Source organism: Sturnira hondurensis, unplaced genomic scaffold (assembly GCF_014824575.4).
Source record: "Sturnira hondurensis isolate 20B ecotype Veracruz unplaced genomic scaffold, ASM1482457v3 Scaffold0014384, whole genome shotgun sequence".
Classification (NCBI taxonomy): Eukaryota; Metazoa; Chordata; class Mammalia; order Chiroptera; family Phyllostomidae; genus Sturnira; species Sturnira hondurensis.
The window spans coordinates 41,504,982-41,525,692 of NW_028087015.1; the positions used below are offsets into that span (position 1 = coordinate 41,504,982).

The 20,711-nt window shown below is 41.3% G+C and overlaps 1 protein-coding gene across 1 annotated transcript in view; it reads right to left on the reverse strand.

Annotated features, from left to right (window-relative positions):
• Positions 1-8,846: 8,846 nt before the first annotated feature.
• Positions 8,847-20,711, reverse strand: part of PLCXD3 (phosphatidylinositol specific phospholipase C X domain containing 3) — a 147,312-nt gene continuing 135,447 nt past the window's right edge. Inside the window, exon 3 of the mRNA XM_037063234.1 lies at positions 8,847-15,413. Within this exon, the coding sequence (XP_036919129.1) occupies positions 15,260-15,413 (154 nt within the window). The 3' untranslated portion in view covers positions 8,847-15,259. The remainder of the gene's footprint in view (positions 15,414-20,711) is intronic.

The window sequence follows — 20,711 nt, forward strand, 5'->3', positions numbered from 1 at the left end:
AACCACTCTGCTCAACAGATATCCAGACGAACACGCTAGAACATGACTCACCATCTTCTTGGGAACACATCAGATACCACTCACTTCCTGAAAGATATGGCACCACACACAGAACCCCAACCCACCGTGCCAGACGCATCTACCCTTTCCCCCACACAGCTTAATGTCAACCCCTGAGCCCACACGGTCTCTCATTTTCCATTCTTTTGCCATGCCATGTCTTAGGCTTGTAAAATGCTTTTCAACATTTTTCATTTGACAAGTTCAACCTTTAATGTCACACTCAAATATCATCCTCCTCAACCAATTTAATTGATCCCATCTGTGTTACCATAGAAATGCATAGATATATATATATATATTTCTAGCACTTATGCTTTGTATCTGTCAAATGCTCATCTGTTTTCCCCCTACAATTTGATTTTTCACAATAGAAGAAACTGATATTTTATTTATCTCTTCATCCTCAGATAATGATGGTTCCCCAGCAAGTGTTTGTTGAATGAACAAATAACCTACACCATGTGTTTCAATGCATCTTTATTGTTTTACCTGTACTGTCTAATAATTATTTTCATTTGTGAATTGTTATCTCTGATTAATCATAAGCATGATGTATAACAAACATTTTTAAACTACCCTATATAGCACCTGGGTCATCTTGAGGATTTACACTTGAACTATGTTCTGTTTCTTAATATTAGCCTCTGGTTTATATTTACCTATATTGTGACATTTTCATCTATGAATGTATCCTTTCATACTTGAAATTTTAGCCTTTACCATTTCTCAGGGTAATAAAATCTTAGGCACATTTTCCACATCTTTATTTTTACTTACAACGGCTCTAATCCTAGTCCAAGAAAACCGAAACCAGAAAGTTGCTTAGATGGTGAAGGATTGGAGTTGGCAGGGTCAGTTAGCTCGAGGACCCCTATGGGAGAACACTTGTCACAAGAGATATTCTTTATTGGTGTTGCCTTTGGTCATGTCTGTGTCCTGCTGTCCTCATGCAATACAACCCTAATGGTTTAGAGGGAGACCTGTTCTAATCCAGGCTCTTTTCCTACATAGACTTGGAGATGTTCATCCGATTCTTCAATGTGTACCTACAGCCAGTTTACTCAGCATCGATTCGAGAAGTCCTCCCATTACACAAGTGTCTACCCCTCACGATGTCCAAAGTTTGAACCAAGGATCCGCCTTTCCAAGAGTGCACATCCTGAAACTTTTCCACGTGCATAATCAGCACAACAATTTACTGATTTTCTCAAGTTACAAACATGGGAGTGATGTTGGACCCTTTCTTCTTAGCCCTAATACTGAATCAAACACTAACTCCTGTTTTCAAATCCACTCACTTTTCTCCAGCTCATTGCCCTTACTCTCTAGTCCAACTACTGTCATCTCCTGAGTTCTTAAAAAATATTTTATTTGGCCCTTCCAATTTATTTTCCAAATAGTATCCAGGGAAATTTTTTAACAAACAAATATGATTACTTCCCTCTCTAGCTTAAAATCTTTTAGTGGCATCAGATTGCCTTTAAAATGCAGTCACAATACCTTGCGTAACCTCTTTACCTCCTTCTCAAGCTCCTCCCTCCTCCGCATTCACAATCCTCCCTGGAGTTCTGTCTGATGCGTGAGCATCCCATGCTTTCATTGAATGCCGTGCTCCCCTGAGCCTTTCTTCTCCAACTGGCCCTTGCCTATTTGTCCTTTCATACCCAATTAAGGCATCACTCCTAGGAGCCTGCTATGACCCCCAGATAAGGTCAGATAATTCTTTTGTCTGTCCACTCACAACTCATGACTTTCAATTCATATAGCATATTACATTTGTGATTATGTCATTATTTGTATAGTAACTAGTTTTAGCTTCCTCTGCTATAATGTAGAAATTTCCAGGAGGATGAGTATGTGTACTCTTATATCTTGTTCACCTCTGTATCTCCAGGATATGTGAGAGTACCTGGAAAATAGGTATTACAATTAGAAATCCAATTCAATGACCGAATGAATGTCTCTTCTTTACAAGAGCTCAGTGATGTATTGAGATGCTAAATGTTTCATTAGTCTTGGGCATACACCTTTATGGCTAAACCGATGAAAACAGGTAAAATACTGAACTAAACATTATTCTTTTTGGCAAAATTGACTTCTTTTTAACTGCCCTGATAAAAAGCCATTCACACTTGAAAATGGTATAGACAGGAAGACAACAAGCTCTACCCAGGGTTTTTCAAGACAAGAAGAGGTTTTGTGATTCTGAACCTGTGTTAGTTAATTGCCTACGTGGGCACATCACTGGGGAGTCAGACCTTGTCTTTTTGTTTAAGTGCTTCAGTAAATATGTGTTTGTATCTTGTTGGGCAGATACAGGTTGCAACTAATCACTGAAAGCCACCTCTAAGCAGCTGTTAATGGAAAAATGTGAAGCAATCAAATCAAATCAATAATGATGGCTAAGAGCAATTGCAGAAAGAGGTGGCATAATTAAACTTCATATTGTCTGGCTTGTGTCAGGCCACTTGGAATGTATTTTTGGCTTAAATACACTTACTGTAACAATGCTGTTATGGGTAACTTTTTCAGCACTCTTGGGAATAGATTAGATTTTATGACTTTTTTATACCTTCTATTTTAGTGCAAAGAATATGAGCTTGGAAGTCAGGCAGTTCTGGGTTGCAATCCTACTCACAAATTTTGCGAGGCTCTGACATTCTTGTTCTTTGAGAGGTCCTGTTTGTTCTACTTCATAGCTGTTCTGATTGAAATAAATAACATGTATAAAATGCCAGGCAGATCATTGATGTTAGGTAAAGTTAGCTTTCTCTTCCCACTCACCACCCCTTGATTTTTCTCCTTCTTTCTTTTTCCTTCCCCCAGCTCCTTTGTCTTGGTCTTCCTGGTCTGTGACTTTCTTTAATCTCTAGGATATTGGGTGGCTAGCATACTGGCTTCCAGATTCTCTAGAATCTTGTGAGGAAAATTCAAGCCTTCTTTAAGCACATTAGTAACTAGTGAAAAATTCCACTTGTGTACTTTTCTGATGAAGTGTCTGTTCCCATTGACTGATGAGTTTCCAATCTTTCTTTAGCATGTTCTATGTCCACCTGTTGGAGAATGTAAACTTAGATTATTAGCTGAGCTCATCTAGAATCCCATTGCCTTGGTGTAGTGGTACAATTGTGATAGGGATGGAAGGAAATGTGGCACAGAGAAATTCTGGTGGGCAATTATAATGTAGCCTAGTGGAGTATTGTACGGTCTGTAGTAGCAAGAGAACCTGGGCAGAAATCATCTTTTGTTCATCAGCTATGTCAACCTGAGCAGGTCATTTAAAATCTCTGAGCCCCAGTACCTTTATTTACAAAACGAGATGCTTTTCCGGTAGGGTTTTGTGAGTGCTAAATGAGACAGTGCATGTGTAAGGTTTGTTTTAACAAGGGAAGCATTCTAAATGTTGTAACTTGTTTCTTCCATAAGAGAAGGCAAAGTGGGATTCCCAGTGTAAGGCCTTCTTCAGCATCTGCAGAAGAGGCACTATGTATCTGGAAAAAACTACAACAAAGGCTAGCCAATGGAAGCAGAGGGAGAGGAAGGAATCAACATTTGTTCAATTCTTAGAGTGTCCTGGGGCATAGAAATTGTAACTCATACTTTTCTGGTAAATATCCTGGAGGGAAGGAAGAAAACCCTGGACTCCTCCTGCCTCTTGGAAGCATCGAGAGTCCCATGGATGCCTACAAGGCATTCTAAGAAAGTGAAAAAGCTCTGCTTGACTCCTTACTCACAGACTGATCTGGACCAGGGACTGGACATGAAGATGAATGAGTTGTTGCTCAAAAGATTTTAAGTGATAAAAACAGAGCCCACGCACAGTCCCCTCCCAAGTAGCCCATGGAAAATAGAGGGATTGACTGACTGGGCTGGTTCTGCTCACTCTGGTACCCCTCCCTGAATTCTTTCTCATCTCTGGGATATAGAACTGAAGTGAAAGCAATCGAGGACAACCTGAAGAGTAAATAGAGGCAACAGCCCCCCACCCCTGGGCATGATTTCAAGAGTGTTGGCAAAGTCTTTGTGGAGGACATCTGTATCTGTGCCTGACTAGAGCACCTTCTCACAGCCACTAGTAGCAGAGCTCTGGTGTTCCCTGTAGGTCACCATGTCCCCATTCTCAGGCCATGCTCACGGGTGCAGTGCCTGCTTGGAAAATTGACTTCAGGCCCAACTCAGAGCAGTGAGACTCAGTTCTGTTTCTTGCTTGAAACTATTGGGAAAAACAAGTATCCTTTGGTCATCATGTCTCAGTGTGGGGAAATGCTACTGAAATATAGTCAACACAGCAGACAATGGAGCCGAGAGATGGAGGAAATCAAGCCCTGGTGACATGATGTGAGATTCCAGACCCTATCACCCCCGAGGCTACTTCTTTTTCAGATTCGATTAGCTTGAAAAGTATGCCCATCTGTTTGCAGATGCTTGACATTGATTTGAGTTGGATTTCTACCACTTACAAACCGAGAAGGTAAAAATGAATTTGGACTGGGAAGGTGAAATGGGCCAGGCCATGCAGCAGGCCACCGGAATCACAGGCACAAGCACAGCCAGCTCTGTGGAGTGAGCAGGAAAGGGCCTTCCAATCACACACCTCAGCTCTGAGCTGCCCCCACCTGGAGTGACTATGGCTCTTTGAAATGAGATCAGTAAAAGTGAAACTCCCCATTCCACATGCAGGGCGTAACCACTTTGACACAGGAAAGCAGCCTCGATTCCCAACCCAGGAGCAGAGCTTCAGATAGGGGGTCACATGCCACAGCTCTCCTAACTTTGTGGGGCCAAAGGAAACAGGACGGTGGGACTGCTTTGCAGCTAAACCGGGTTTGCTTGGAGCCTACCAAAATAGCATTGTGCCTGACGTTCATCCAGACTTCACCCTTTCACAGAGCTCCGTAAGAACTACATGTTTTCCTCCGTTTGGTGAGCTGGTCCATATGCATCTTCTGTGCGGTTTTTGTCATAGTGATGGGCAGGTATATCTGATCTCTTGGGACCACAAGTAGTTACTGGTGGTTTTAAGTCAACTGGGTTTGGGAAACAAAAGTGTTTTAATTATTATAGCCTTGTTTTCTATAATAATTCCACCACTTAAATTGCCTTTATAATAAAAAAAAATCTGCTCATTTATTCTCCCCCCACCCCAAATATCTCATGGAAAAGTCAATACTGTGAAGCAGTCGTTTTAAGGTGGGCCACGTAGCCGAGCTGCTCGGAGTAGAATGTCTGCAGTAGCATCGTTTGCTGGGGGCTTGTTTGAAAGGCAGACTCTGGGGCCCGTCTCTGACTCACTGAATCGGAATCTGCATTTGATTAAAATTCTCCAGATTGTGTGCACAGTAAGTCTGAGAAGTGCAGCTCCAGAAAGTCCTGGGCTTTTTTGTAGAGCTTGCCAAGAAAACGGGAAGGTGAGAGAGGGGGACCCAAGATTATTGGTCTCTCCCTTATGAAAATCACCCTGTAATATATTATTCTGAGAGTTTTGCTTTTCTGTGAATGTTTCCTTAAAGGTAGAAACAGTTGGAAACTCCTTCCTTAAGCCCGATTAATACTTCATTTTGAATGAACCCATCTAATTGTTTGGGAGGAAACAGGTTTCGTTCAGGGACGTTAGAGGAAGGGCGACTCCCATGAAGGGGGGTGGGGAGCTGGAAACTTGAATATCAAGTCCCTTCCCCAATTCTGTCACTTGTCCATGTATGGAGATGGCTCCTGGTATTAGATGCTTGTTCTTTCAGGCCACATGCTTCTGGAGTCCTAGAACGACCCTAAAATAACAAACTCGGAGTGTGAGTCCCTCGGGGACAATTGCCTTTAGGACACTTTCTTGGGAAAAGAAAAAGCCAGGAAGGTAAATTTGACCAGGAATAAAACCTTGGTTCTCAGAGGGGAGTAGTGACTTTGAAAATAACATGATGGATTTCTCTGGGGTAATTTCTGTCTGGAGCCCATAGATAAGAGAGAGACAGGGACAGAATGGGGGACAGGGCCATATCTAAAAGTTGAATGAGCTTTCACCCCCAATCTTGGGTGATTATTGGGACACAAAGGCCCTTCTATCAGAATGTAACCTGAAGAAAGGAGCAGCATTCCCTCACTTACCTTCACTTGCCCACAGACCACTCACCCCTTTTACCCACAAGGACTTGACCTCTGCAGTGATGCTGAACTGGGAATGAGCAGTGCCAGCTGGGCTGATGGCTGGGTCTGATGGAGAAGGGGAGGAGCCAAGAGTGGAGCCTGGCATGGCATTGAAATGAGAAAACAACAGAAGCCAATGGGCAGAGGCCGTGGAGTTTTTAAATTAAGCACACAAGAGACATCTTCTGGTGACTCAGGAAAAGGTGAGGAAGGGGACAGTCTTCCAAAAGGGTGTGTGAGCAGAGGTCTTGCGTGCAAGCAGGAGGCTACAGAATTCTAGTTAGTGTATTCACGCAACCCCACTGATATCTACAAGCAGATGAGGAATGAAAAATTCAACAAGAGATTGTGTTGAAGTTCAAAACGTAATCCCCTTCTTCCACCCCTTCTCAGCTCCTTTTAAATAGATGCGTCAGAAGCCAAGTTCCCTGGGTAAATACTCTTTGCAGAGTGTGCATTGACTATGCAGCTAAGAGACTGGGTCTCTCTGAAGTTGGGGAGAAAGCCATGCAGTGCACTTCCCCTCAGTCCTCCCAGTATTGTCGGGATTTCGCCAAGGAGCATGGGAGGTGGAGGATGCTGACTGGGACTTTCCTGAATCTTCCTAACCACCTCACTGTGCTCAGCATATTCATGGTCCTTATTAAGCACTGGTCCACCATTTGACTGGGTCACAAGCAGTCACAATGTCATCCCTCCGGTCCTGAATATGTTTCGGTAACTGCCACGCCCTGGGAAAACAGAAATAGCTAAGATGTGCCTCTTAACTTTCCAAGCTTAAATCAAAGATGAATAATCTTATAGTCAAATGAGAAAATAATTATTGGTTCTAAATGAATACTTTTTGCCTTTTCCTCATGTCAAAATAGAAAGCAGTCTGTAGGCAGATTATTTTTGTCTCCAAAATGAAAGAGCACAATTGAATAATAGCTGAGCAGTTGTATTGAGGCACACAATTTTTTCTTACTTATTTCTAGGCAAAACCCCAGGAGTCGAGCTTACACATCCTTACGAGGAGAAGAGTGTGAGTGGAGAAAACGTTCTTCTGATAACTGCTCAGGGAACTGCTCACCTCCGCCTTCTCGCCACCCACCCCTGCCTGTCACTTAGGGCGCTACCTCCCACTTTCTGGAATTTTACGTTGCTCCCTTTGCCCAATGGCTCCAGATGGTTCCAGGAATAATTCCATCCACAGGACTGAAGGATGGTTATGGTGGAAGGTGCCTGGTTACACTCAGGTTCACCTCCTGTCAGGAAGTGGATTCCAGCCTTCCTGCCTTCACTTAATTCCAGGGCAGCCATCATTATGGCTCATTACTAAGATCATATACTAACCCACAGGCAGAGAGAGCCAATGATGAAAGCTGCCATTACGGTAGAGTAAGCCACAGTGTCGCTTTTTACTGAAAAAGAACTACTTCCTCCAATTCCTGATGATATTTTCTCTCTTGGTCTGGGAAGCATCATCGCCACTTGTACCCTGTGTGGAGGAGACACTTGTTCACTTCTATGAGGTCAGCCTCTGCTGTTGAGAAAAAGCAGTTTCATCAGAAGCTCTGGAGCAGAGCTCTGGGATGTGGCCTCTGAATTGTACAGTGTCCTGTACTGGCCTCCTGCACACAGTGGTGTGGATGCGGTGTGAGGAGAAGAGGGGTCTGACCTCCTTCCAATGATGCTTCTGTAGAAACAGGTCTTCCCCTCTCCAGCTGTCAGTATTACCACCTGGGGACACTACTTTGGAAAGGTCTTTGCAAATAAATTTATGTTTATTTTTTTGGGTGTCACCTACGAGCTCTGGTGAGAAACTAGCAAAGATGCACTTCATCCATTTTCCTAAAAAACATTTTAGAAATGTTTGTGGTACTCAGCAGGGAGCTGGCCATATAGCAGGCAAGTGTTTGCTGAGTGACCAAATAAATATATAATGGCTCTGATGAAATGGTATCAATGTTAAGGACAAAGATATGATTCTGTGGAGTATTATTTGCAGATACAGACTGTTTCATAAATGTATAAACAGCTTTATAAATAGAAATCCTCTAATGTTATGAACCTATTAGTGTATCTAACAAGCAGAGCTTTCGGGAGACTTATCCAAGTTCAACTTCAAAGATAACCTTGGATCACATCTTTTGGATTATTTTTATAATACTATTGCAATGTTTAAATTTTGTTTTAAGCATGGTTTGAACCCCAGCACATAGGGTTTATTTGGTGAAATATAAAGTCAACTTCACTCTGAAGTGTTTCATGCTTTGGGCATAATGGAAGTTGAGTAAAAGTTGATTTCCTTCACCCTAAGCTTTTAACCTCAGGATGGTGTTTTATACTATTACACTATATTACTGTAATAATGCTACATAGATACCAGCTTTTTGTGTTAATATCGGAATCTAAGAGCACCGGACTTCAGAGACACCTGACTTTGACGTAGTGGAAGCAGTCATGACATTGCCTTTATTGGTGGGGAATGTATTTTTTTCCCACAGGAGATCCTAATATAATGATTCACATTTCCTAAACAGAATTACATTTTCTGATGTTCTGAGTCATGTCCTATTTAAGAGTTCCACTTTTGTGGATCTTATAACGAAGCACTGATAAGTACAAAATGAAAATTTAAAGATAACTGGTACCAGGACTTTATTAGGCATTTCACTGGATACAAAGAAACTTTGTCTTACATTAAGAACACAATCATATTTAAAAAATTCACATTTGCTAAACAGAATTGTCAGCATGTATTTTCTTTACACCACATTTAATTAAAGTATCAATGACCAGATCCTAAAAAGAGAAGGCACAGATCTGTCTCTCTCTGGTGAATTTCTGGAGTCCAATTAGGGAAACGTCACCAGCTCCGCAAATTCCCATCCCTTAGAAATGAAGCAAATCAGCCCAAATGTGTGCAAGTGGGGCCATGAGAGCGAGATGTCGTATCACAGGACTGGGATTTTCTTACCACTCATGGGAATTCAAGAGAGGAGGTAGGGACCAAAAATGTTCTCAAACTCCATCCACATTCACACCATGTCAAGGATTTGCTGTTGAATACAACAGTATTTGAAAACTCTATTTTAGGAATTCCACCAGGGTTCTCTTCTCTGCACACCGGTGTAGAAACTGGCCTTATACCTCCCTGTTCTTACTCTGGGGTGTCTTGGGTTTCCAGTGGCTCAGGGAAAGTGCTGGGTGTTACCATTTTCTTTGGCAAGTCTCTCTGCCACATGCTAACTTCCTTGTCCATGTCCCCCACCTGCTGCCCAACCTCCACCAAATCTCCTGAGAAGGCACCCACGGGGCACATCTATTCCTCAGACTGTCCTCTTCTTCCGGCCATCAAGAGAGTTCCTTTCTGTGTCAGATTTTTTATAATTCCACTGATAGCCAGTTCTAGTCTGATAAAAATAATCTGTGGTAAGGTGGTAATAAGGTGAGTGATGGATTGGCTCGTTACCTCTCTGAAAGAAAAAGAGACTGAATTTTCAGAAGTCCTGGTACTAAGTTAGACAGTGACGTCACTTTCTGGAGGCCTTTTTCCTGGGTGGGTGTTTTGGTTGTCCCAATTACTGGGAAATGTTCCTTTAAGGGAGCAATGGGGGACAATTTGCACCTCACAACAGACCAATGGAGGGAAATTTTGAATGTGGTGGCATTAATCTTATAAAGTTTACATCGTTGCTAATTCCATCTATATTTAAGTTGGTCCTTCGTAAAGCATTTGTGGGACTTGGCATGAATCACCAATTTCCTCCATGAATGGTATTAGGACTATACATATTCATGAGGTATCTTCACATGGGGGTATGGAAGGAGAGAGGACATCACCCCTTTTAGGTAGCCCAGCGGAAAAGGAGAAGCAGGATGAGTAGCATTGCCAGATTAGACAAAAAAATTACAGGACACCCAGTTAAACTTCCATTTCAGATAAGCAAACAATAGTTTTTAAGTATGTTTCATTAGATATTTGGGAACTTTCCATACTAAAAATATGTACTGTTTATTTGAAATTGAAATTTCACTGGGTGTTCTGTATTTTATCTGGTAACCCTAAATGCAGGAGGAAAAAAAACTAATGAGGATGGAGAAAGAGAGGAAATAAGAAGGTTAACATTCTAGACCCAGATGGCAGGCCCGAGGAAGCCCACAGAGTTCTTGCCTTGAGCGTGAGAAGTGATGCAGATGCTCAAACTAGTCACCAGTTTTCTACTCCTGGCCCACACATGGGCACGTAGCAAAAGTGCAAAAGAGTGTTGCATGCTTGTTTTTTGGAAAGAAAACCATGTTGGGACCACTCCATAGTGACAGGTCTTTAGCGACTCTCAGAGAGACAAGGCAGTTTATCTTTCTAGAGAAGATCCAATTTTTAAAAAGTCATGCTTTGCAGAAACAATGTTTTTCATGGACAACTTATCTTCCTAAGCAAAATGGGTTCCATGTGTGGAAGAGCAGCTTCAGAGGCGAGCTGGCTCTGTTGGTGACAGAAACAAGTGTGAATTTAATCTCCTTGTATGACTATGGGTTGAATGGATTAACGGACGTTTGTAACCTTTGAGAAGCATGGGGTGCTCCGCAAGCTGAACTATGCTCTGTGGTTTGTGGGAAACTCAGATAAGTTCTAAAGTACATCCTCATATGATTGTTTAAAAGCCATTTTTAACAAAGACATAATTTCTCTTTAAATTTTAATCCCAAATTGCAACAAAACAACAAAAAATGGCAATGAATTAAGGCTGGTCATAATGTGCCCTTTTTCTTTAGGATAAGTTTGATTTTCTTAGAAGATACAATACGCTTACACACAAATCACATACAAGCAGATACTTTTGACTCATACAAATATACATGTAGAACTAATACCTAAAAATAGTCTCACGCATGAAAGTAAAATTACACAATGATCAACAGACTCGATCAACACAATCTACAATTATACAGAACATTTTGCCATTGTCATGGGGGAAACGAAACAAACAATTTAGAGCATCACGTAGTAGAACTGCCCGGCCCAGAGGAGCCGCCGATAAGTTACAGCAAATACAGCATTCACATCATTCTGTTACGATTCTAGCTGAAAAGACCGAAGTGCGGTAAAATAAAAGACTTTTAAAAACCTTGTTTAGCATATCCTGAGGGGCACTGTGCATACTTCTCATTAGCAGGTCAAAAGGCAAGCACGCTCACTAAAGACCCCTCATTGGCATGAGTGAGACCATGCCCCTGGACCCGCAAAATTGTAGAACTGAAAAACTCATGAACACACGCATTTCCTGAGACTTCCAACTTTCCAGCCCAAGAGCCAAATGAGGGGACCCTGAAGAGATAACCCTGGCTAAAATAAGTCAGAACTTCAAAGAACTTAAAGCAACTTTAAGTAAAGATTAGGGTTGGTTGGTTTGTCCGTTATATTCAATTCCATGTTCAATTCACCAGCTTGAAAGGTAATTGACAATGCAGTGAGACTATTACTGCTAGGCATTTCTTATTTGTCATGGTCTCATTTTTTTCATTGGTTTCCTAGTGATTTTGTTCTTAAATAATTTAATATTGGAATTCGGTTTGTGCCTACTCAGATTGGAGGCACTGATTTTAAGAGTTAAAATGGCAACAGAATTAGGTTGAGTGGTAACAGTTTCAACTGGAATAACGTGTGAGTGTGTATTTGCATGTGTGTAGACACATAGGTGTATACATGCCAAACGCTTTATGTTCCAGTACATTCGCTGTTAGGAGGCACTCCACGAAAAGTGATTTTCCCCATATGGCTGAGAGTAAAGACTGAGGTCATCATATAGAATATCCTAAGGCTTTTAAAAGATGCCTCCTCATCTCTGCCCTCATATGACTGTGTAGTAAGAAGGGAGACATAAATGATAAGGGAGACATAAATGATAATGGCAGGCGCACTCAGTTTGGTCCTTCAACATGACGGACAGGAAAGCAAACCCAAAAATGATACTCTTGGCATATTTTCCCTCATCCCATCCACTCCTTTGACTTCCTGCTGTCGACTGGGTAAAAGTTGGATGTTGTTTCTGTTTTTTGCCTTGCAGAATCTGTGGCACAAAGTCTTAAGAAACAAGCAAAACAAAAAGTGCACCAAGAAGTATCTCCTACCATCTTGGGGTCCTCTCTGTAGCCCTTGACCCCTAGCTTGTCTGGAAAGATAGTGCCCGGCCAAGACAAAGAAGCATAGGCTGAGAGGGTAAGCTCTGATCGCAGCCCTCGCCTCCACCTCTTTATTTAAGGCCCACAGCCAGCTCCCTAAGTGTGCTCCAATATACAGAAGGCAGCCATAGGTATCTTCTCTCTACTCCCCTTTCAAAGGAATCCCTGCTAGTGAACTCTCCCCAGCTGGAAGGCCCACGGTTCATTTCCACGTGCACCCTCCTTTAGAAATTAAGGCAAGTCCCTTTCCTCTCGGTGCCTGTTACATAGGTACTGTGTATCCACATGGAAACAATCACATTGGCTTGGAAGTACCTTTTGTCGAACAAGTTTCTTTGTGCATATCATTAGCGGCAATAGAAAACTTTCTTCAGTTAAGAGATTGCACATTTAGTTTAATCCTTCAGCATGTTTGTTTTTCTTCCAGCACCGAAATGACAAATACAACAAAGCTACGTCTAAGCAAACTTTATAAGAAAGCATCTAAGTTCAAGAAAATACAACATAGTTACCTCTGTAATTTATTCATTTTCCATGAGTATGTGGAAATATCTATTTCCTGCCATATTTATGAGTTAAATCATTGTGTCATTTCAAGTGTGCTTGGGCTAAAGATCCTCCTGAGGAATGATAAATAATGAATAGTCAGAGAGGAAATCTGCCCCAAAAGCAAGTTTACAAGACATAAATTTCAATAATCTGTAGTCCTTTAAAAAGGATTCCTATTCAGCTGTATACACGAAGCAAGTGAAAGGGATAAAAAGACAATAAAACTGCAAAGCAAAAAGAAAACTATCTTTGCAAATAATTTAGTCCCAAGCTAGATTATCTTTACAAAAATATTTGAATATGATCAGCAACTCTACTTTCAAAGGTCTCACCAATGTTTTTCATACATTGTTAAGGGTCTCACAGTCTTAAAATTAAAGTATTTAATATTATCAATGTTTTCAATTGAAAAGAATTGGACAGCGTCTGTCCATGTCTGCATGTGTTTGTGTGTGTTTGTGTGTCTCTGCCTGCACAGAGTGGGTATGTAATGACACACTGTGGGGTAAAACATACACACCACTGGGATGCAGAACATATCTGTTGCATGTATATGCATGCTACTTGGTCTGCCACACATATTTACACACTTTTCATACACATTCTATTCAGTATAAACAGTTTTTCTTCCCTGCAGTTATTAATGAATAATATTTTCTGATAATGAGCATTTATAATCTTACCAACTCTTAATTATTTACAATCTTGACATACACAATCTTGGAATCAACTCCCTTGCCTAGGTTTAAGAGATTTAACCACATGGCTGACATTTAGATTAATTACAAGCCAAGGGCATGCTTTTATTTCTCTATGGCCCCACTATACATGGACTGTGTTTTCCCAAGAAACTACTGAGGTGTAATTATTTCTAAACATGAAGATAAAATAATTCATAATTGTAAGAATTTCAGCAAATTTTATAGATTTTTATGAATGCCTCACAAAATTCCTGTGAAGCATATAGGTAAAGGTTATTGTGATCTTTTAAGATTATTTTAGAGTTGTTAAATATCACAGAGACAGCAAGGAGGAAACAATACTCGTAGTCAAGTTATCATTTTTCTTCCCTGTACAACTAGACTGTCAACCGTTGGGCCACAGGAACACTCCCCTCTGCCATGTCCTTGACCCTGGGGGAGGATGGAACCCAGAAGGGCCGAATCAGTTTTCATTAAATCTGCTCAGGTCACAAATATTTAAGAATCTGCCAAAGATGGTTCACAGATCCTTGAACTCTCACGGACATGGTTTCATAGAAGTCAAAGCATCGTGCTGACTTCTGCCACCCTTCCTTTTCCTTCAACTCCAAGGAAAAAATACTTTCAAATGAAAGCTTCTTGAAATATGCTTCTCAAAATCCAGAATTTAGATTTATACCATTGGAAATCCCAATTTGATCAGAAAGCTTGCACAATCTTTTATTCCTTTCCTCTTTCTTTTCTGCCCCCTTTTAAAAAAGATCACGTGAATTGTTAGGAGAGCTTTTGTAAGAAAACACTTCCTTTGTGAAGTTTTCTGATTTCAGCACACTCCTCATTCATAATTTTTCATTTACTAGATGTTTGCAGGGCACTATTATTAAGAGATTCTTGAGTTAAAACAGCAACGATCCCCCACCCCCATTTTTCACTATAGAGTTGGCACGAATAGTTCTTCCACAGAATTGTTTACTCTATATTTATAGCTGCCTTAAATAGAAACACTGTGAAACACTATTATTTTCATATAACACAAAAATCACTGGTTACGGCCTCCAATATTACTGATGCAGGGAAAATGACTTGCATATTTTCCATGACCAAAACTTAGCAATGATTGCCCAATTGCAGATGACTACAGAATATTATGCCAAGTCCCACACAACAAATAAATTTTAGTGCAACAATGTAATACATGTTCTGTTGGGACATTCATTGTTTTGAGTCCCATCCAGCAACTGAGTGGAAAGAGAGCACGAGAGAGGGAGCGGAAAAGTTCAATTAGAGGATACAGAGAGCGCGTAGGAGATCTAGGTTGAAACCAGAAACACAATCAAGTACACACTCGCAAGTTCTACGTTACAAAGACTAATTCTGAGAAACAAAATTCACTGGTCTTTTGTAAAACCTCTAACACTAGAAGTAGATTTTGCTCATCCAATGGGAAATGAAATATTTATACTAATGCAGACTATGATAATCATCACTCAAGAAATGGATTCCCCCTTTTCCCACCCACCACCAGCTCTAATTCCCTCTTAGACTCAGTGGAATAGGAAGATCAGCGTGTTTGTCAACAATATGCCTAATACGGTGTGTCTTCTCTATCTTACTCATGAATGCTCAGAACAGTACTATCAAGTGTTGGCTTCTCCTTCATCGAAGACATAGTTGAGCTTTATGACGATGCTGATGAAATCACCAAGTTCTACAAAATCGGCAGTGACGATATTGATGCCGCTCTCTCCCGGCTTCTGCGTGCGGACCCACTGCATCATGGCAGGGAGAGCTCTGAGAAAGGAGAGAAAGAGAGAAGTCACCAAGGGCACGGTCCTGCCTTTCCAGCTCACGATCCCCAGGCTTCCCTTTAGTATTATTCTACCTTATTAAGACAAACACCCCAATTATAGAATGGAGAAGCAGGGCCAAATGGACAATGGGAAGCGCTTGACTTCAGCAGAGGCTCTGTGGGAGAATTTTCACCATATTGGCCCCTGCTGGTCACAGCATTTTGGAGATCTCGGGTGTTGTGAGAACTTAGAGTGAAGCTTCTCCTCTAAGAAAACATCCTGGCCCTTGTGTTTTGGTTTGGCTCTGTGTGATCGCAAACCATGCAGAGTGATGGGTGGCTCAGGTCAGAGATGAATGCATGCACTTAGCAAACATTTATTATAAACTCAATATTTTCAGAAAATGTGCTAGATATTGTAAATAGACATAACAGCAGAAATCCCTGCATTTGAAGAGTTGATGGTTTGGTAGTGGGAAGGCAAGTGGACAAGAGAAGAAAATATTAATGTATTACAACCAGGGATATTTTTTAAACACATCTGTAGAAGACCATTCTGCGTGGCATGGGTCCAGCTCCCAGTGGAAAGCAAGGTCTGATGCACAGGACCCACGCCCACACATAGGTTCTCCCATGGGGAATCAGGCCCACATTGTACCTAGATTGCTTTGAGACTTGCTTTTGCTAAAACTCCCTCACCCTGAATTGAGACAGAAAGTGCTCACTAACTTCCTAAAATCTATGCTAAACCTTCCAAGCATGAGTGTAATTAGTGTAACTGGTTCAACCACTTTTCCCTATTCATTTGCAAATATCCTTTTTCTGTGATGTGATTAGCAGCATTGGCTTCTTTGTTTTCCGGAAAAAGTAACCACCTAAAGTGAACCTATGCATAGTAAATGAGGACCATCATGTAATGTGCCAGAAAAGAAATAAAGGCATGTCATGGTGGAGGCCACAGGTTTTTTCCCCTTGAGAGAAAAAATCCGTGTTGTCCCTTTTCATCCACAGGACTCGGTAATGTGTGAATTTTTCGTGCCTTGTCCACAATGTGGCTGACCCCATGAGCTGCGGTCCGCATCACACATCTATTATATATATTTAATCCTTACCTGAGAACATGCTTGTTGATTTTAGAGAAAGAAGAAGGGGGGAAGAGGGACAAACATTGATGTGTGAGAGAGCAATCTCAATTCGTTGCCTCCTGTGCACTCCCTGACTGAAAATCAAACCTGTAACCTAGGTACGTGCTGTGACCAGGAATTGAACCCACAACTTTTTGGTGTATGGGATGATGCTCCAACCAACTGAGTCACCCATCCAGGATGAGCACCTATTACATTTTAACTACCATTGAAGGTACTTAGAAAACTTGAATGAACAAAATAGATAAAAATTTCCACTATTATGGAGCTTATATTCTAATAAGGAAAGAGACATTAAAAAATAATCAGAAGTAAATTATACCATTTGATTGGATGAAATAAGTGCTATAAAAAAGATCATAAAAGGGATAGGAGTGTGCAAGTAGAGAGAAGTGGTGCAAACTGTAAGTTAAAATAGGGTAGTTTGTAGGCCTCGTTGATAAGTTTGTAGGGACATTTCTGCAAAGGTTGGGAGGAGACAAGGAAGTTAGTCACGTGGATTTCCAGGGAAAGCATTTCAGCTACGACTGAAGCCCTAAAGGCCTCACTCATATGCTTACGCTTGAGGACAGAAAAGAGAGTAGTGAGAGTCGAAATCAGAGGGCTAATGAGGAAAGGGGGTAGGGTACTACAGGACATTATAAGGGCTTTGAGTGAAATGGGGAGTCTTTAGAAGATCTTGTGCAGAAGAGTGGTGTGAGCTGACTTTTATTACAGAAGATGATGGTTCATGACCATAACAGCATAGGGGAGAGTGCCCTGGCCCAGTCTGGAAAGTCAGGGAAAACTTTCCACAAGAATGCGCCCTGAATGTAGCAGGTTGAGTAAAGTTTAGTGGAGTACAGGTGGGAATGCAGGATGGAGAATGGTGAAACAAATTTTCAGGCAGAGGACATACCACTTCTTTATTGGCAGAGGTACACGTGTCCTCAGGAGCAGAAGATGCAAACACAAAAATACAGGTGATGCCCTGGCTGGTGTAGCTCAGTGGATTGAGTGCAGGCCTGCGAACCACAGGATCGCGATTCGATTCCCAGTCAGGGCACATGCCTGGGTTGCAGGCCAGTTCCCAGCAGGGGACTCACGAGAGGCAACCATACATTGATATTTCTCTCCCTCTCTCCTTCCCTTCCCTTCTAGCGATAAATAAATAAAATCTTTAAAAAATACAGGTGATGTTAAGAATGATATACAATATCCTATAACAGCACATTGAAGGAAGGAAGGAAGATATCTATGACAAAGAGATCAATAAACGGGCCTGAGAGGTGAGAGTGCAGTAATGAAGAAAGTGTGAGGACACACATGTGAACATTCAATTTGCGGATGAGATGGAGGAGCAAAGACAAAGAGAAGGGGAAGGATGAAGAAAAGAGGATGCAGTTAAGAATCTCAAAGAAGTTACATCACAAAAGTTAAAGAGGTCTTGAAGACACTGGAGAGATAAGAAAGAACTAGAAGAGAGAGGGGTTTCCCAAATCTAGTACAACCGAAAGCTATTAAACAGGGACATAATATGCTTAAAATTGTAACTGGGAGAGATTAGTTGCCTTCAGTGTGGATGAATGAATGGGAGAGGGTAATACTAGTAACCTGGATGAGTCAATAGTCTCTTAAGTTTCAGTGGCAACAATAGATAGATTTGAAAAGAACTTAGGAAAGGAAAATGACAATATTGATTGGTGTGGGACTGGATGTGAATGGAGAGGGAGAAATAGGTGATGATGACGCCTCGATTTTTAGCAGGATTCTGGCAGCTACACATCATTCACTAATCCTGCAGAGACAGGAATGAGGGCTTTCCAGTGGACGTGCTAAATTCAATCTGAGACATACTGTCAGTCATTCGAGATAGCTTCGAGAAACATGAGTTGAGATCTCAACTAGTGGTTAAGTCAGGTCTGATATTCAGAACACAGAGTTAGGCAGGAGCCATTACATAGAGCTGCTAGTTGGAGCTATGAGAATGAATGAAATGACCTGAGAAGAGTTTGTAGAGAGGAAAAAAAGAGAAAATCTGAAGACCAGCAGACATGAGTAGAAAAGTCGGTAAGTAGATGATAAGGGATAAGTAGAAAAGTTGATCCAATAAAAGAGAAAGAAGTAGGCACAGGATAGGAGAAAAATCAGGAGCTTACGGTGTCATCAAAATCAGCAAAAAGAAACCATACTCTTTTGGGGCCATGAGGTTAAAGCATGGAATTCGGTTCATGTAACCCACGTGCATTTCTCCAGATCTCAGGAAGTACACCTGGTCTAAACATATTCAACCCACTCGGGCAAAACTAGGTCCGCTGCCTTGAACTGCATTAATCTTACAGGTAACACTGTAAAAATTACAATCCATATTTTTCAGCATATGTGTTTTTCTGTTAGACACTGATGGAGGAGGATCCGGTTGCTTCTAGAAGAGCATTTAATGTATCTAAAGTGCCCAATGCCTTCAGAAAGTAAACTGGCAGGCGGAAAAATGGGGTCCCTCATGGCCACAGTTTCAGAAGAGAATTCTATGGTAGGATGAAAAATCTGGATCCCTAGCACTCAGACACAAGCGTATTCAAGCTCATTGGAAAGAGGGTTGCTGTGGCAATGTGTGTGCGGCCACTCAAAGTTGAACTGCATTACTTTCTCTTCTGGACTTGCTAGAGCAGATGACGTATTCCTGCTGTAAATGTGGCATCACCTGGGCATTTTAGGAAAGCAGACAGTCTTTGGAGAAAGTATCAGAACCAGTGCATTTCCTGGGAAGAATGGTTGTCCAACAGATACACTTGGCTGGGGAGGTGAGAGTGGAGAGCGGACAAGCATGATACTGAGGCCAGTGCTGACTCCGCTCTAACCTTAACTAAGCGTGTGGTTCACCAGGTCCCTGGGTACTGAGGTACCGAGTCATGGGAGGTTCCAGAGCAACCAAATTCCCACCTTAGAACCCTGATCATCACAGAAGCCCCTCCTCAGAGGTCCTCTACTACTCTAAGATTAGAATTCCTGGGCCTGAATTGAGAACAATAAGTTGTTATTTTCCTGGGGAGACATGAGAAGAACACAAGAGTGCTCTTCTGTGTTCTTTGTAAAGTGGATTGCTTTGAGAATTGATGAAACATCCTCTTGTAAATGCTTATAGTCCTCATGTAAAATATAAGTTTTACACTTAAAATACCATTTCTGTGAGTATTGGGAGCATTTCTACCTTTATGTTCAGATGTATTTTCCTAAAGTCAATACAGCACCAAAGATAAAACAACCAATAATGCCAAATTGAATCTTAAATATTCAGAAGTCTTAGTAGAATCATGCTAAACAATAAGTCCCCATATACTGGATTAATACTGGCAAATGCAACTCAAGTTACAACAATTATTTACAAAAGCATTTTTAACCTATTTTTCATTATTGCCCCTGGGAAGCTTTTTTATTTTTAATTAAATTTACTGGGGTGCTACTGGTTAATAAGGATATATGGGATGGTTCTAGTGCACATTTCTATGACACATGATCTGCATATTGCATTGTGTGTCTGTCATCCACAGTCAAATGATCATCTGTCACAGTGTATCTGACCCCTTTCATGCATTACTACCCCTCTACCCCACCCCTCTGGTAACCACCATACTTTTGTCTGTCTATGAGTTTCTGTTTGTTAATTTTTCTTGTTTGTTCATTTGTTACTTTCAGTTTTATGTCCCACATATGAGTGAAACTATATGGCTCTTAGCTTTTTCTGTCTGACACTTCGCTTAGCATGATATTCTCAAGATCCATCCATGCTGTCACAGATGGCAGTATTCCATTTTTTTATGACTTAGTATACAAAGGCTGGGCAGAAAAAGTCCAGCCATTGTTATTAAAATGAGAACAGTTTGTGCAACATTGATGCAACCAGGAAGCCAAGGAGAGTGGACTGGAATGTGCATATACAAACAATGATGACTTTCATTGTACTAGTCAGTGGGGGTGGTAGATGCCATTGAGTGACCATGTGTACTCTGCGGCCATCGTATTCAAAATGGCTAAGTGAACAGAGCAATGAATCTGCGTCAAATGTGAGGTTAAGCCTTTACCATTTTTGCATGGAAACTATTCAGATGATTCAGAAGGCCACAGCTATGGGCAACTAGTGGTCGGCAGCTTCATCACGACAACGCACCTACTCAT